The sequence below is a fragment of the Crocuta crocuta genome, unplaced genomic scaffold, assembly GCF_008692635.1.
Source record: "Crocuta crocuta isolate KB4526 unplaced genomic scaffold, BGI_CrCroc_1.0 scaffold83, whole genome shotgun sequence".
NCBI lineage: Eukaryota > Metazoa > Chordata > Mammalia > Carnivora > Hyaenidae > Crocuta > Crocuta crocuta.
Genome location: NW_027529638.1, coordinates 3665593 through 3683859, shown reverse-complemented (window position 1 = coordinate 3683859; position 18267 = coordinate 3665593). Strand labels below are relative to the sequence as shown.

At 36.4% G+C, this 18267-nt stretch overlaps 1 protein-coding gene across 4 annotated transcripts in view; it reads right to left on the bottom strand.

Annotated features, from left to right (window-relative positions):
• Positions 1–18267, bottom strand: part of PDLIM5 (PDZ and LIM domain 5) — a 220487-nt gene that overhangs the window by 41572 nt on the left and 160648 nt on the right. For 2 of the 4 annotated variants that reach the window (XM_077762323.1, XM_077762325.1), the window contains exon 8: positions 8726–8913. In XM_077762323.1, coding sequence (XP_077618449.1) covers positions 8726–8913 — 188 coding nt within the window. Of the gene's footprint in view, positions 1–8725; positions 8914–14923; positions 15056–15983; positions 16128–18063; positions 18181–18267 lie in introns of all 4 variants that reach the window. The other 2 variants (XM_077762326.1, XM_077762324.1) reach the window with 2 other exon arrangements.

The following is an 18267-nucleotide window of genomic DNA, read 5'->3' as shown; positions in this document are numbered from 1 at the left end:
TAAAAGGCTTATATACATATAATCAGATACATTTGTTCAATAAGGAGAATCAGAGATTACAAATGTCTAATATGAAATGATAGAATACTGCTAGTGTATTGAGTATGTCACCATCAACTAAATGCCTTTCCTTTCCTCAGTTCCAGAGAATGTCTGCCTCCATGGACACATTTAACAATAAAAGTAAAAAAATAAAAGCAATAATTTCTTGCCAACATCAGGAAACATAAGAATAAACAGGGAGTTGGGCGTACATACAAAAAGACAGCACTAAGATAGCATTATTCTAGCAAGCTTCAAGAGCTGCTAATGAAAACAGCAAAGGAAAAATTTCAGCACATTGAGACAGTACTAACTACTGTAAAAGAAAACACAGAGCTTTCTATTTTCACTGGTTTTATGAAATAAGGCCACAGTTTTCTACCGAAAACAATGATTACAGCATTAGCCATTATTGTAGAGCTAAATTATTTTATGAGAAATTACATTATTTATTAAATATTTATAATAATGTTAATACACTGAAGTATCATCACAAATGCTCTTAAAAGCTACATATTTTGGGGGTCCTGGGTGGCTCAGTCAGTTGAGCTTCTGACTTCAGCTCAGGTCATGATTTCACAGTTCGTGAGTTCGAGCCCTGCGTCATCAGCGCAGAGCCCACTTCAGATCCTTTGTCTTCCCCTTTTCCCTAACCCTTCCCAGCTCATGCTCACTTGCTTTCTTTTTCTCAAAAAGAAATGTTGTTTTTAAAAGCTACATATTTTGGAAGTGGGAAAGAAGAAAAACACTTGTAATTAGTGGGAAAAAATTAAGCAAATCTATGGTTAGCTTTCTGAAGTATATGCAAATAACGTGAGTACTTAATTTTTGACTGGTAGGGCTCTATAGGATTTTTCTTCTTTTCTCATGTAAGAGAACCTTTCCCATCTCATAATGTTTATTTCCATGACAACGTGTAGCACAAGTCCTTCCTGAAAGGCAAGCAGTGCAATGCCAAAGCTACATATCTCATGATTGCAACTGTAAAGAATTGAAAAAGAGTTAACATTTAGAAAATGATAGGGAAATCAATGTACTAGCCTAAGGAAATGCTACAAAAATAGACTAGTTATGTTATAGAAGTACACTTTAACTCATTTCTCAAGATACATCCCACTCAGATTTATATTTTGTAACTAGACACATTACATTAAAAAAAAAAAACCCTAAAGACATATTCAATCAATTTTCTGTGCCATAATCTGACTTACTCAAAGCCAAGTATAGTTTCTCTAAGCTAAATACAATCCCTACCAGTGTTTCAAAGGTATTTATTTAATGTTTGTTTATTTATTTTAGAGAGATGGGGGGAGGGGGAGAGGGGGAGACAGAGAGACAGAGAGAGAGAGACAGAGAGAGAGAATTCCAAGCAGGCTCTGTGTGGTCAGCATGGAGCCCAACATGAACTGTGGATCATGATCTGAGCTGAAATCAAGGGTCAGATGCTTAACTAACTGAGCCACACATGGGGCCCCCTACTAAAATTTATCCTTTTAATAGAGAATAAATGCTCTATAGGGAATAAAGCTTTTTGGAAGAACAATGGTTAGAACTTGCCTCCCAGCCAGGTTAAAGTGTTAAACTGCCTTGTCTTGCCCTTGGAATTCTCTCCATTCCCATTGTCCAGGGTAATATTCATTATCATCATCTCTATCCTGGATTATCACAACAGTGGCTTTAGTCACCAGGACTCCAATCTTAATCTCTACATTGAGGTCATAATGAGTTTATTAAATCCATTAACACTATAATGATCTTTTAATAATGCAAATCTGATTGTCACTTTCCAGTTTACAAATCTTCTAAGGACTTCCTTTCTATATCAATCCCCACTCTTACTTTCAAAGCCCTTTTCTGACCAGACCCCCATTAGCCCATCCAACTTTCTCTCTGGCCACTATCTAGTTCTGAACGAAACTGAATGACTTGCTTTTCCTCCAAGAAGCCAAGTTCTCAGAGAGCTTTTGCATATGTTGTTGCCTCTTCAACTTGGCTTCTTCCTAAAAATATTCAACGGGTACTAGCTATATATAATTTTACTTTAGGCATAAACATAAGCACCATATTCCTGAATAAAATATGACTCCACTATAAATAAACAAATATTGTATCTCAAGATTGTATCATTGGAACTTTATTGGTATCTATCTTCCCTTTCCATTCAGATCTCCTAGTCTTCTCATCTGGAGCTTGTAATCTGATGAACTCTTTGCCCCCTTTTTTGCTAATTTCTATTATTTACTGGTGCTTTGCCTCCAAGTTAATTCATCTACCTTGATAAAATGAGCGACTATCCCTAATATTTCCTCTGCATTTCACTGCTTGGTTCCTTCTAGGACATACATTTCCATATTTTTTAAGAAAGTGGGGCTTCAGATCTGTTATTAAGTTTTTAGTTACTGGAAATAAATAATATAGTACTAGTTATAGTATTGCTGATGTGCACAACTTTGAAGTCTTAAGGCAGTTCAATGCTTCAAGGAGAGTGGAGTCCTCTGCTCCCTAAGCAATGTGTGTAGTTTTTCATGGCAGCCTTTGGCAAACAACACATCTACCTTTGTTCAATGACTAGTGGGAATTCAAGTCTGATAGGAGGAAGGAACAATGTCTTGTGAACCCCTCAAAATATATGAAGATGTTCAAAATAAGATGAACTGACCTATCCACCCATTCACCTACTCAGCCACTGACATTTACCAAAGGCCTAGCTAGGAACTATGCTGGGTGATTATTTAGGTACTGTAAAACAAAGAGTGGTAAGTCTTGGTCCCTGTCCTCAAGGGGATCTAGAAACAGTGGTAAAAGACATATATGTAAACAATTACAATGAATATGAGGAATGCTATAATAAAGCCATCATCAACATTTAGTAGGAACATAGAGAAAGAAGAGTCAATTATTCAGAGGGCTCAGGGAGGTTCAAAAAGGAGATAACATCTGGTCTTAAAGAGTGAATAGAAATTTTTCAGGGGTAGAAGAGTGGAAAAGCATTTCAAATAAAAGCAGCAGCTTTATAAAGCACAGAGGTGTATGTCCAAGGGATGGTATGAACTTAAGTGTGACAGGACTGAAGAGAATATGAAGAACTACATTACAAAATAGTCTAGAGAAGAAGGTTAGCACAAGGTAATAAAGGGACCATAAGCTCTGTTAAGAAGCAAAACGTTTAGGGGCGACTGGGTGGCTCAGTCAGTGAAGTGTCAGACTTCAGCTTAGGTCATGATCTCACAGTTCGTGAATCTGAGCTCCACATCGGGCTCTGTGGTGACAGCTCAGATCCTGTGTCTTCCTCTCTCTCTCCCCTCCCCCACTTGCTCTCTGTCTCTGTCTCTCAAAATAAAATACATAAAAAATTAAAAAAAAAAAAGCGAAACATTTAATGTGTGCGAAGCAGAGAGCCCAGAACATTTTCAAGCACAGAAGTCACATAAGCAGAACTGTTCTGCTAGATGGTAACAGTTTAAGTTATTAATGCTGTCACTACCAGGAAAGAGGGGTAAAAACCTTTCTTGAGTACCAGTGTATGCATCACAAACTTCAATATATGCTGTATCATTTGTGTATGTGTATAGGCACTCACTTATATACATATAAACATAACAACGTCATGGGGGAGTGTTTTAGCCTTTATTTTAACAGACAAAGAAACCGAAGGCTCAAATGCTCCATTTAGAGAACACCTCTGGCCTTCTGAATTTCATGCCCCACAGGGCAGACACTCTTATTTTTCAGGGCCACTACCTGTCTGTCAGCAAAATGGGTTCGATGATCAATAGCCCTAGTCTTAATGAATTAGGCAGTCTCATTTTATATATAATTAAAGACTGAAGTGATTCCAAAATCTAATGGTTCCTCATGACTTTAAGACTGGATTTGTGAAGAATAGATGACTATATTTGGCAAGATAGTAGTGTTTTATATTTGCATCAAATGACCTAAACTTATCCAATATGGAATCCATAACCTACAGAGGATCTAGGGAAAACATTACACAGCAAATTAGATCACCTACATAAACACAGGAATGTATTTGTAACTTAAACCATAAAATTTATGAAAGCTTGAAAATGTCTATCTAACCACTTATTAATTATATTCAATATAAAGATTTCAAGCATTACAAAATCTATTAGACATACAAATATAGTGAATTAAAACAGAAGTTTATAAAAGTATAAATCCCCAATTCTGAAAACTAACAAGAAGAATGTCACCTTTTATGTATCTTTCTACATCAAGTTAATATTTCTAAAGGCACTACTATATCCGAATTATGAAATTATTAAAGGCACAGGGCAAGGAGGAAGTAGTATTGTTGGCTTACATAATACTCAAGCCTGGATTCTTACTTCTTTTGTGTCTTAATACTTTCATGCAGATGAACTCCTGAGCACCTTGCATCCTAAAATAGTCGGGTCTTTGCCAGTCACGGACAAGTTTGTGTACATGTGGTGGTGTATGTTAAACTGAGTGAGAAAAAGAAGATGATCCAATCTAAACTATAATGTTGCCACATATACACCTACTTCCTCTTTATCAACTGGTACAGCATTACCAAGCCTCTCTAGCTTTTGCCTCCCCTTCATTGGTACCATAGTTTTCACAGGTGAACTGTGAAGAATGTGAGAACCCATAATGAGACAGCTATCCCCCTGTAAATCAAAATAATCTTTTTATTTGCATTAGAAAGCCTTAAAACTACTTATCAGAGAGTAAGAATAGATGCTGAGGCATTTTTGTTTGGTTTTGTTTTTAAATATGGCACACTATTAGGTAGAGTGAAATACAACAATTTGCATGGCTGCGAATCTTATATTTGTTTTATAATTTTTATAAAATAGTCTAAAATAAGTAATTTTTACATCACATAATACAGATTAAATGTCAGAATATAGCACCTAGAGCAAGATAAACAGCGAGAGTGTGGCAATATCTTCTAGTTTGAGCTAAGCATCATGATATAATTCAACTACGATTCACAATGGTAAAACATATTTTCTTCTTGTAATATTAATGCTTTATAATGTCATATAATGTGTAGTATTTTATACTGTTACAGTTTTGCTCAAATTCAATTCATTTATATTTTCTGTAAGAAGTTAAATACTAACCATATGAGTCATGGTTACAGTTGTGTTATGTGACTGCTTTGATAATTATAAATTACACTCAGAAAAGACAGGATTCTGTTGCCCTCTTGTGGCAATTTTGCTGTAGTGTATTCCCCAGGAGGTCCACCTCGACTGGAATTTTTTCTTTTCACTTTAACACAGTGGTATTTTAACCAGAGTTTCTGAATTTCCAAAAGCAGTACATATACTTTCTGCCCTCTGCAGTGTACATAGTTAATGTCCTCCCTTTAGTTTCTACCTTATATAGTTTTCCCCTCACTTTTAAGAAACATTCTCATGTTTACTTCCAATTACTACACCAAAGAGATTTTTCTTAAAATTACTTTCTATATATATTTTTTTAATATTTTTATTTATTTCTAGGAGAGAGAGAGAGAAACAGCGACAGCATGAGCAGGGGAGGGTCAGAGAGAGAGGGAGACACAGACTCTGAAACAGGCTCCAGGCTCTGAGCTGGCTGTCAGCACAGAGCCCGACGCGGGGCTCGAACCCACGAACCACGAGATCATGACCTAAGCGAAAGTCAGACGCTTAACCGACTAAGCCACCCGGGCGCCCCGAAATTACGTTCTATATTCTAATGCACATACAAGATAATTACAGCAAATATCCACAGTCATGCATAAGCTTCAAGTAAATGGTAAATAATTAAAAACACAGGAATCTGGAGGTGCCTGTGTGGCTCAGTCAGTTGAGCATCTTGGTTCAGGTCATGATCTTGTGGCTCATGAGTTCAAGCCCCATATCAGGCTTGCTGCTGTCAGTCTGTCAGTGCATAGCCCACTTCGGATCCTCTCTCCCTCTCTCTCTGCCCCTCCCCTGCTTGTGCTCTCACAAAAATAAATAAATCAATAAATTTAAAAATTAAAACAACAACAACAACAATCCTCTTGGGAGCATTTTCTCCCAAGAGAATAGGTCTTGCTACATCTATTAACAGTCTAGAGATTTCACAATCTAATGATATTAGTCTGAGTATTTTAAGTTTTTACAAGTAAGATGATGGTCATTTCTTTAAAATAGTCTAGAACATATGCAATGGCCTATTTCTTGCTCCTCCTCCACCAAAAAATTTTAGCTTCCTTGAAAACTTAGTAACACATAATGATAATTCATACTGTTCAAAATGACAATATGAAATAAATTTTAACTATAATTAGTTTTCTAAAGATAACAATTAATAAACAAACTTATTTAATGTCTAATATATTTAAACACTGGAAGATACAAAGCAAAAGATGGAATTCCTAAATTAAACTAACTAAAAAAAATCACTCTTACAGCTGTAAAAGTGAGTCTTTAATAATAAATGATCAATCATTAAAACAATTCTTAAAATATATATATTTAAAAGCACCCCTTTGTGTATTTAATCAATACTTATCCCAACACTGATGAGGAAAGACTAGAATTCTACAGCAGTCCAGGTAAAAAAGTCTATGAAGGACTAGAACATTCTAAAGCAAGGTAACATGGCATGTGTCAGTAACAGGATTCTTTAGTAAGGCTCTGGCACAGATTACAAATTGGAAGCGGCTGGAGAGGACACTGAGACGTTAGTGAGAATCAGAGTGAAAACAGACTTCATGAGAAGTTAAGAAATCGAGAAATATAGTAAAGCATCTGCAACAGGAGAGTAACATGGGCAAATCAGAGTTTTGCAAAGATATTCGCTACAGTATGCAGGACAGATTGATGGGGTGAGAAAGAGACAGGGAAATTACTTAGAAGCTGTTTGCAATGACAAAGGCCTGAACCAAGGCAATGGCTCTTACTATAGAGAGGAGAAAAGAAACTTGAGAAATACTAAGAAGTAAAATCATTAGGTGTTAGTTACTGTGAAAGCACTGGGGTAGAGGTGGGAAAGCTCAAGCTTACATTGGCGCTTTGGTGACTGGTGTATGTACCATTCCTAAGGATAGGTAATAGTATTTTTGGACACGCTGCATTTAAGGTGCCACCTGGAAATAGCAAGAACTTAAACAAGTCAACACTAAAAACACAAATAATCCGATAAAAAAATGGGCAGAGGACCTCAATACAAATTTTTCCAAGGAAGACATACAGATGCCAACAGACATATGAAAATATGCTCAACATCATCAGGCAAATGCAAATCAAAACCACAATAAGATCTCACCTTCCACCTGTCAGAATGGCTAAAATAAAAAAAAAAAAAAAACACACAAAAAAACAAGACATAACAAGTGTTGGCAAGGATGTGGAGAAAGGGAACTCTTGTGTACTACTGGTGGGAATGTAATTTGGTACAACCACTGTGGAAAACAGTATGGATATTCCTCAAAAACTTAAAAAATATCACACGATCCACTAATTCCATTACTGGGTATTTACCCAAAGAAAAGAGAAATATTATTTCAAAAAAAATACACAATCCCTTTGTTTACTATAGCATTATTTACAATAACCAAGATATGGATGTAGCCCAAGTGTCCATCGACAGATGAATGGATAAAAAAGATGTGGCATATATATATATGTGGTGTGTGTGGGTGTGGGTGTGTGTGTGCACGCGCGCATGCACGCACACACACACACCCACACACACCACATATATTTTATAAAAGAGAACTCAGCCATAAAAAAGAATAAAATCCTGCTTTCTGGTAACAACATGGATGGACCTGGAGTGTATTATACTAAGTAAAATAAGTCCGAGAAAGACAAGTGCCTTACGATTTCGCTTATATGTGGAATTTAAAAAAATGAATAAACAAACAAATAAACAAAACAAACAGAATCATAAATACAGTGAACTAAGTGGTGGTTGCCAGAGGGTAAGGGCACTGAGGGGCCAGGTGAAATAGGCGAAAGGGACTAACAAGAACAAGCTTCCAGGTACAAAATAAGTCACAGGGATAAAAAGTACAGCATAGGGAATCTAGTCAGTGATATAATAATGTTGTACAGTGACAGAAAGTAACTACATTTATTGTGGTGAGCACAGTATAACGCACAGGATTGTCAAAACACTATGTTGTAAGCTGAAACTACTATAACACTGTATGTCAAGTATACTTAAATAAAATTAAATAGAATTAAAATAAAATAAAACATGTGCTCTTTCTGCATTGCCTTCTTGCAATTCTGCCTCATAAGTCTTCAGAGGACAAGAAGGCAAAGATTCCTCCTTCAGTGGTTGATGACAGTAAACGCTTCTGTTATTATTTTGTATATATCATCAAAACTAAAATGCTATATTTCCAAGGCCAACTTTCATTAGTTGACCCCAAAATAGTTCATTAGTAAGACCCCAACTTTACAATTCACACATGCTTCTTGAGTAATCTGGGAAACAAAGAAATTCCTATAATTATGAATAGCAAATGGCCATTCTATCAAACATACACACAGAATGTTTATGAGATATTTCAGAGGAAAATAGCTATAGCGATTCCTTGCAGCCCTTTTTAAAGCTGAGATGGTCGAGGATGGGTTTCACCAGTGGATCCTATCATATATCCTATGAGACATTTTCATAATTAATTACACTTAAGAAAAACAAAAAACACGAGATTTCTTTGGGCTACCTGCTTGGTTTGGCTGTTGCCAGCTTGGTGACTTGATAACGTTGGTGGGTCCTGGCGGCTTGAAGGCAGCCGCAGTTCTGAGACCTGCCACCCCCGGTCTGGTGGCTGCTGGGCTCTCTTGTTTCTCAGGCATGCTCCGAGCCGAAGCTACTGATGGGGCCAACTGCTGAGAAGTCTCCTGGGTGCTGCTAGAAAGGAAATAAGGAAACATTTTGGTGAAGTGGTAGCAGTCTGACTGGGCATTGAGCCTTTCTTTTCTCAATCTATTAGATCTTTAAGGAAAATAAAAATATCAATTAAATGTTATTTTAAAAAAGACAACCATGACTGAGGGACCATCCTCTGAAACAAACAAAACAAAACGAAACAAAACAAAACAAAACAGGAAAGGAGTCAGATTACATTTGTTCAGTACCTTGGAAATTCTCTTTAAAAGGTCTACCAGGAGATATTACGCTATTGAAACATTGTTACACCCTATCCCTTTGAAAAGGAAGCTATTTCTCTCTTCCTATTCTTATTTCAACATTTCAGAAGAGTCATCTAGATTAAGACAATTAGTAGAGAATCCTGGATAATCTCTATGAAACGGCAGAGATGTATTTTCCCCTCCTCCTCACATTCTTCTGGTATTTTATGAACTAAGTTTCCCTGACATCTTAACAGTCACTCTTTTCACTCACATACTCACTTATTCATTCACTGAATAAACATTTAAGCACCTACTACACACTAGATATTGTGCTCAGCACTGGCCACAGGGTGGTAAACAAGAGACAATAACCCCAGCTTAACAGAATATCCAGTGTTGTGTGTTCATGACACAGGTAAACAAGAGACAAAACCACCACTTTCCTCACTCAGAGTTATTCATTTGCTTAACAGGAGGCCTTATCTGTGCTGGTTCCAGTTTGAGCGAGAAGACCATGCGTCATTTGTTATTTATTATTATATACTGTCATTTCAAAAAAAAAAAAACTTTAGGTAGCTTAAATTATAAAATACATACTTTGGAATGATATGATACTATAGCAGTTTCTCTCAAGTGAAGTATCACAATGATAATTATTGAAACAACAATAAGAATGACCAGTAAACTAAATGCCCTTAATTATACTGCTTACGTTGAGATTATTTCAATGAAAAGAAAGTTCAAATTCAATCATGTCCACTATCCTACCATTTTAGGTTCCTGGGCACCTGGAGTGGCCTGGGTGACTCAGTCGGTTGAGCATCCAACTCTTCATTTCAGCTCAGGTCATGATCACAAGGTTCACGAGATCAAGTCCTGTGGCCTGCTTGGGATTCTCTCTGCCCCTTCCTCCCTCCCTCTCTCTCAAAATAAATAAATAAACTTAGAAAAAAAAGAATACCTAGTTTTTCCAATGCTCTTGTATCTGGGATGAACACTAACAAAACAGATCTGAGGCTGCTGCCTAGTCTTAGGAAGGCCTTGCAAGGTTGGCCTCTAACAGGCATTTGACAACTTGGCCAGTAAACAGTTCCCTACAGTCATATAAAACTTCCTGTAGGGGGCGCCTGGGTGGCTGAGTCAGTTGAGCGTCCGACTTTCGCTTGGGTCATGATCTCGCGGTTCGTGGGTTCGAGCCCCGCGTTGGGCTCTGTGCTGACTGCCAGCTCAGAGCCTGGAGCCTGTTTCAGTCTGTGACTCCCTCTCTCTCTGACCCTCCCCTGCTCACGCTGTCTCTCTCTCTCTCTCTCTCTCTCTCTCCTAGAAATAAATAAAACATTAAAAAAAATTTAAAAAAAACTTCCTGTAAAAGATAAGAGCAGCTCACTGTGCCTAAACTGTATAAACAACACGGTTTATGCTGAACACCTGCTTTCCTTCTGCTGGATTTACAGTATAAACTAGGCACAGTGACAAAATAAGGAGCCCCAGTAAAAAGCTTATCTTGGGGCACGTAGGTGGCTCAGTCGGTTGAGCGTCTGACTTTGGCTCAGGTCACGATCTCATGGTCCATGGGTTCCAGCCCCAAGTCAGGATCTGTGCTGACAGCTCAGAGCCTGGAGCCTGCTTCAGATTCTGTGTCTCCCTCTCTCTGCTCCTCCCCTGCTTGCACGCTCTCTCTCCCTCTCATGCTCTCTCAAAACTAAATGAACATTCTTTAAAAGTTAAAAAAAAAAAAAAAGCTTGTCTTACGTACTCAGTTTCTGAAGAGCTTTTCCAGCTTTTGCATGTTTTGTCATAATTCACTGCTATAGGAAGGAACACATCTTGACTGATTTCACGGAGAAAGGACTTTTGGAAACCTGAGTGTCTTTTCTTCTGGACTTGATCCCATGTACCCTTTCCCCTTGCTGATTTTGCTTTGTATTCTTGTACCACAATAAATCTTAGTCATATGTACAACTATATACCCGGTTCTGTAAGTCCTCTAGTGAATCCTCAAACTGGGGGGTGGTCCTGGGGCACCTCTGACACTAAACAGTTTTGAAAAATCATACTAGAGCTATTTTAACTTTCTTAAAATATCATTCCCTATTATTGTTCTCTCAAGTTCAAGTGTAACAGAGCCATCACCTTCTTTATTATTTTTTAATTTTTTAATGTTTATTTATCTTATTTTGAGATAGCTGACTGGGGGAGGGGCAGAGAGAGGGAAACACAGACTCCAGGCGGGGTGCAAACTCACAAACCGCTGAGATTATGACCTTAGCCGAAGTCGGACACTCAACTGACTGTACTACCCAGGTGCCTTAAGATGTTTAAATCTTAAACGACACTCTTTAGATACAAAGTGTGAGCAGGAAATTATAAAGGCAGACCTTAAAAAATTCTATGGGCACTTGGGTGGCTCAGTTAAGCATCCAACTCTTGATTTTGGCTTAGGTCGTGATCTGATGGTTCATGAGTTGTAGGTTCTGTACTGATAGTGTTAGAGGCTGCTTGAGATTCTCTCTCTCTCTCTGCCCCTCCCCTGCTCACTTGCTTTCACTCTCTCTCCAAAATAAATAAACTTTTTAAAAAGTTCTAAATTATAAGCAAGAAAGTTGTTCCACTTATGTTTAAATTCAGGACTGATCAGTGGAGCTCAATATTCTTAGGGGAAATAGATCTCTACTTAAAACATTTAATGTAGTAATGAAAGAATATTAGGTTTTATTGAGACAATCATATATCTGAATAAATAATGCTTAGGTCTCTAAAAAAGCTAACTTTTTTTCTAATTTTTATTATTATTATTTTATTAGCTACTATGTAAAGAAAATATATAAGCAATAGGTGTCATTGTACTGAAGATTAAAGAATTAATAAAGCCATTGGTTATATTATTTTATATTTGGGAACAAAATGTTATAATAATCACTAACATCAAAATATTTTGAATGGCTAATTTATTAATATAGTGGCATGATCACTTAAATTAGATTGGTATCTTATTTCTGAAATTATGACTCATATATATTTTTTCTAAATTTAAGATAAACCTAAATTCTAAAGAAAATTAAAATGTCTTCTAAAATATTCTAATAAGCAAATCAGAATGAATCCATAAATACCTTCTAATTCCACAGAAGCTAAGGATCAAATATAGTCATTTTTACTAGTCTGTCAAATAAATTAGCACTGTAATGTTAAATGAGAATGACTTCCATCAAGAATATCAAAGTTTTTGTTTCATATTACAAAAACTCAATGCAGAAAAATACACTAACAGAGCAAAGGTTTCTTTACAAAACTGAGCTGTTGAGAAAAAAAAGACAACAGGAAGAAAAATGAACTTTTAGTGTCAGCAACCTGATTTATCTTGAGTTTACATTCCTTTCCCACATTTGTTTAGCTATTACGACAAATAAATTTCAGCTGCAGATTGAGAACAGTTGGAAATTTTGTTTATTCTCAACAGAAAAACTCTTCAAAAATACTCTTGAGGTAACTTTTATTCTAATTATGTATTTAATTAAAAAAAAAAAAACCCAACCATACATCACAGGTTTAATTATCAATGTTTAAACTAAACAGTTTTTGGCTAAAGTGTTACCAAAAAATTGATACACTAATAGATTCTGAAGTAGTAGGAAAGGAAGATTTCTGGAAGGATCATAATTATAAGCAACTTTTTAATAGAATTTTCCTGTCAGAACTCTGAAAAGGATGTAAACACAGAGAGAAGCCATGAGCCTCCTTCCTTCCAGAGTTGTGTTTGCAAGAAAATTTTTCCTAAGCAAAATTTTTCACCTTAAGATTTTTTTTGTACCAAATTTCAAAATGCTAAATATACTATAATGGAGAGAAACAAGTTTGGTAGTATACTATACTTTATTATAATTTTAAAGATTATTCCCTTACAAAAGGAAAAATCAGAGAGATGTAACATTATCCCAACTGCTCCTTTTCTTCTCACTTGAGTTCAGTAAGGTCTCCTCAGAGAATCAAACGTCCCCGCTTCTTAGAATGCCAACTTGCTTACCTTGTTGAAAATCACCTCCCTTCCCAAATACCAAACTATATTTAGGTTGTGCCTATCACCGTTAATAAGAAGTAACGATAATGGCTACCTGCTCTATAAGTGGGTCCACGGATAGTGTCAGTCCATAACTGCATGCACATCTCTTTTTTTTTTAAATAAGAAGTTTATTTAAATAACAAAAGTGTTTTACTTGAAGGGAAAACTACCTAGGATTCATTTATTTCAGAGTAATCTATCTCTACTTAAAGATGAACCGCATGTAAAAGCTACGGACAGAAATATTATAAAACTGCCCTTGTTTTTACACTGGTAAACGAAAAATATTAAAATTCTCTAATCAAGTAAGGTTTGCAAGAGTTTTAATGTTTCTCTTTTATATTAAATAGTGAGTGCTAAATAAGTTACTGGAATATAAAGATAAGGGCTGACTGAGCATGCCACTAATGAAGGGAATATTCTCTCATAACTAGTATTTTTCTCCATCTTATTTCCATTTTCCCCATCCCATCTCCACTTAATATCAATCAAAACATACCACTGGCTATTTAGTTTTTAAAAAATGAAATAGGTACTTCTCTGGAGAGAAGACCTAGAACATTCCATTAAGTTCTCAAAGGGACTTTTTACTCCAAGTATAATCAGTAGTCTGGCTCTCTATAGACTTAGCCCTGATGATGAAAGATTTCTGCTCTATTAACACTCACAATACCACAAATATACCATTATTTGGGGTGTTTTTTTTCCTTAGAGAAAAATGTACAATGATCTTTCTCCCCTCTTTTTAAACACCTTCCTTAAAAGTTTTGTAATTAAGTATATTGAAAACCTCCATAATAGTGGATAGGCTCCTAACACATGATCAGTAGATAGCCCGAATCATATCAGGGTTTTACTAATTATAGTCATAGCTGTATACCATGCCATTAATTTTATGTTCCATCAGAAATGATTTTATACAGTTATTTAAGATTACAGGTTTAGTGAACACTTGGGATATTTTTATTTTTTATATTATGCCTAATAATTTTTGGCATTATAGTTAAGTTTAGGAAAAAAATTAATTTTGTGTTCAGATTTTTCCAGATATGGCGAAATTGTTGTTTGCCCTGGTAAAAACCTCTTATTTAAGTACTATAAGACAGGGGCGCCTGGGTGGCTCAGTGGTTAAGCGTCTGACTTCAGCTCAGGTCATGACCTCATGGTTCGTGGATTCGAGCCCTGCGTCAGGCTCTGTGCTGACAGCTAGCTCAGAGCCTGGAGCCTGTTTCAGATTCTATATCTCCCTCTCTCTCTGATTCTCCCCTGTTCATGCTCTCTCTGTCTCTCTCTCTCAGAAATAAATAAAACATAAAAAAGGTACTATAAGATAGTAGTAGCTGACCAAAATGAATTATTCTTTTTCATTTCTGCAATAGGTATAAAGGTATAGCTTACTAAACATTTGATTATTCTAGTACAGCTACATGCATGCAATAGAAGAGTTCTACTATAATTTAAATACTTGCAAAATTACTCATAATTTCATACCAAACATCAAATGTGCTATTAAAAATGACACAAGGGGTTAAAAGGAAAGTTAATGATCATACAAAATAACATGCTTGTGCAGTAGCATTGCACTGAATTTACAGTTAATTTAAAACTGAACACAAATCCGCTCTAGGACCCTGCCATCTGGCTTATTAATATGGTGGTTAAGTATTAGAGAGAAAGCAGTATATTTCACAGCAATCCACCACTGTGATATCCACTCCCACAGTACCTTGTTTCCTTAACATGGATAGAGCCAGTTGACTTCCTGGAGGCCTGGAGGTACGAAAGAGCTAAAGGCTTGGAAACAGGGCTGATGCAAAGTGCATCCAGGAGTGTGTGATATTTATCAGGACTGGAGAGCCTGGTGGGCATTTAGAGAGAGTTTAAGAGGAAAAATCACAGAACCAATAGCAAAATGTAGTTTTTACAGTCTATGATTGGAAACATTTTCAGTAAGAGCTAGAGACAGAAACACTTGACAGAAAGAACAAAGCAGTAGATAGAGGAGAAGAGGGGCGAAGAGTATTCTATTATTCGACTCATTCATATAGAATTGACTAGATTTTCACCAAAAAAGCTATAGACTACTAGCAATTTTGTAAAAACAGAATCTCACAAAAATAGAAAGTTATTACTCTCTTTGGGGGAGGAGGTGGTGTTAGAATAGTTAGATTTTAATTCACCCTCAAATACAATGTTTGTGGGAGAAGAGAATACCAACAGAAACTTAAAAGATCTATTAATAGTTGATTCCGTTCCAGATAGAAAAACTAAAAATTATACAAACCCGAAACTCAATAAGCACACAACACACAACTGAGAAGTATCCTAGATAAATGCTAGTAATGGAAAGAGATGAAAGGATAATTTAAAGAGAAACCAGTAATAGGGGTGCCTGTGTGGCTCAGTCAGTTAAGCGTCTGACTCCTGGTTTTGGCTCAGGTCATGATCTCACTGTTTCATGGGTTTGAGCCCCACGTTGGGCTTTGTGCTGACAGTGCAGAGCCTGCCTGGGATTCGATGTCTCCCTCTCTCTTTGTCCCTCCCCCACTTGTGCCGCCTCTGTCTCTCTAAAAATAAATAAATAAACTTAAAAAAAATAACAAAGAAAAACCAGTAATAAACACTGTCGGAGAGGTCCACAACCCAGGTAAAATGTCCACAACACAATCAAGGTCTCATATTGAGCTGTGACTGTTTCAAATGGCTATATCTTCTTTGAGGGGACTTGTAAGGCCATGAAAGGTGTTGGAAATCACATGAGACACACGTTGCACGGATAGCTCTACCTGGTTTTTGCAGCAATAACAGCAGACACAGTAGCAGCTGCGCTGCTCAGAGCCGCGGCGCTGTATCTAGCAGGAGAAGAGAGGGTAGAAAAGTTTCGAAAACCTTCCAAAGAACTTGCCACACTGCTTGTGTTGCTGCTTAAATTGATAGGTAGGGAAGGAAAAAAGAAGAGGAGAGGAACAAAAAACTAAAGTGAGAAGAGGTAGCACAATAAAGGTAAGATAGTAACCATCCTATATTAATATTTAGCCATTGTAAAGGTGCCATACAGAAGTGTAACAGAAGGTCAGGTCATTTATTTACTGTTGCTATGATTTCTCACAGAAATTAAAATTTGATATATAATCCTCCATAAAATGGATTTTTGAGATACAAATGCTTTTGAATGTACTTAGCTTCTGTCTCTAATCCTATTTAAAGTTAAATCAGTATCATAACACACATGTGAGGACTGATTTGTCAGCATCTAAGAAGTAAAAAATCTAAACATGACGTTTGAATTTCTGTATGTGGAGAAAGGAAGGTTATGGTGATTTTTCTAAAAAGACTCTACATAAAGAGCTTTACCTTAGAGATGATATACACCTAGAGCCTGACATTTTAATGAGACTATACTTTCAGGAGAAGCAGGTACAACTGGCTGCCTATTCAGAAGTAGCAATATATATTAAAAGAAACAAGAAATAACTTTAAAATATTGGGAATAAACCTCCTTGGGGAAGAAAAGTGCCTCTGTAAAATAAACAGCACCGTTTAAGTGAATGACTAAAATATCACCCTCCCTATTTTCAGTTAGCTCTGTCAAGACTCAAAAATGCTGGTATAAAATTTTATTTTCAGAACTGTTATGACTTAAAATAATATTTTCCTTTGGTCTTTTCGAAAAGGTCAAACACCTGGACAGGAATTAACATTCCATCATTAGGTCTGTGATGCTTTTCAAGTTGGTTATCAACTTGAAATTGAGAATTTCTTTTTTGTTAAATAAAAAGAAAATCTAAAATTCACAGCTTGAAACCCATGGCCTCTTTCCTCCTTTATGCGTGCAAGTTATTAATGAACATTCTTACCATTCTATGATCACTTTTTTCACAACTGGTGACAGTGGCCACCTCCAACACAAAGTAAGTACGTGCCAAACTCAACCCAGGTTAATGAGAGCTCAGATGTCTGAAACTGTGAGTGTGGACATAAGTCTTTTCTCCTCGTCAGGATTTGATAATCCATTATTCCTAGTTCCACTGGCTCTAACTTTACAAACCATTGGAAAGCAAATGAAAGAGCAGTGGCAAGCCATTTTTAAAAACTTATACAGAACTGTGTAAGTATAATCTTTTCACAGGCCTATAATTTAACTGAACTGTAGGCCTATATTTTAGCAACTGTCGCGAATGGCTAGAAAAAAGAACGGGGTGAGAAAGAGAAAAGAAAGATGCTATCAGTGTCAGAGTAGGGTAACATGAGTGTCATGCAATGTGGATGAATCAAGTTACCAAGTGACTCAATTCTGAATTTCTCAATTACTCTGCATCTTTCAGGCAATGGCTACTAGTTGGGGGAAGTAATGGAGAATAATAACTAGAAACTAAGTCTATTAAAAAAACTGTAATGAATTTCTTTCATGGCATTATATCATAAATAGTAATATAAAAGGACTTAGCATGACTGCAGTCCTGCACAATCTTACAAGAAACCTGAGTACCTTTAGAATATGTGTGGGCACCAGGCATATATGATCCCTAGTGCTCCTTTTTTAGACATGATGCTCTAATTCCATAAAGTAGACTTACAACAAACTCAAGGGAGCTGACTTTCCAAATCACAGTGAATAAATAGAAGGCATAGATCCTAATTCTATATTGTGACTTTGAATCTGAACAAAAAAAAATAAAAGAGAGAGAGAGAAATACAAAAGCAGTGTAAAGCAGTGTCCCACAGCTGAGTGCCAAGCTTCTTGTCTGTATATTAATGATGTCAGTTCTGTAATCTATGATCACTTGTTCCTTTTTAGTCAATTTTAGTATTTAATTGCACCATCAGCATTAAAACTTAGACATACCAAAAAGGAAAAAACTCTACCTAGAATATGCAGTTACTTTAGAAAGTGTGGCTACTTGGCCACCAATATGTAAAACCTGAGGAGTTGCAGGTGGGTGAGGTCCACTCCTCGGTAGGTCTTCCAGAGAACTGTCAAACCTAAGTTTTCAGAAGCAAAATAAACAAGGCAAAGGAAATATTAATGAAAAGTACAAGCACTTATCATGTATACCACCATTTAAGTGT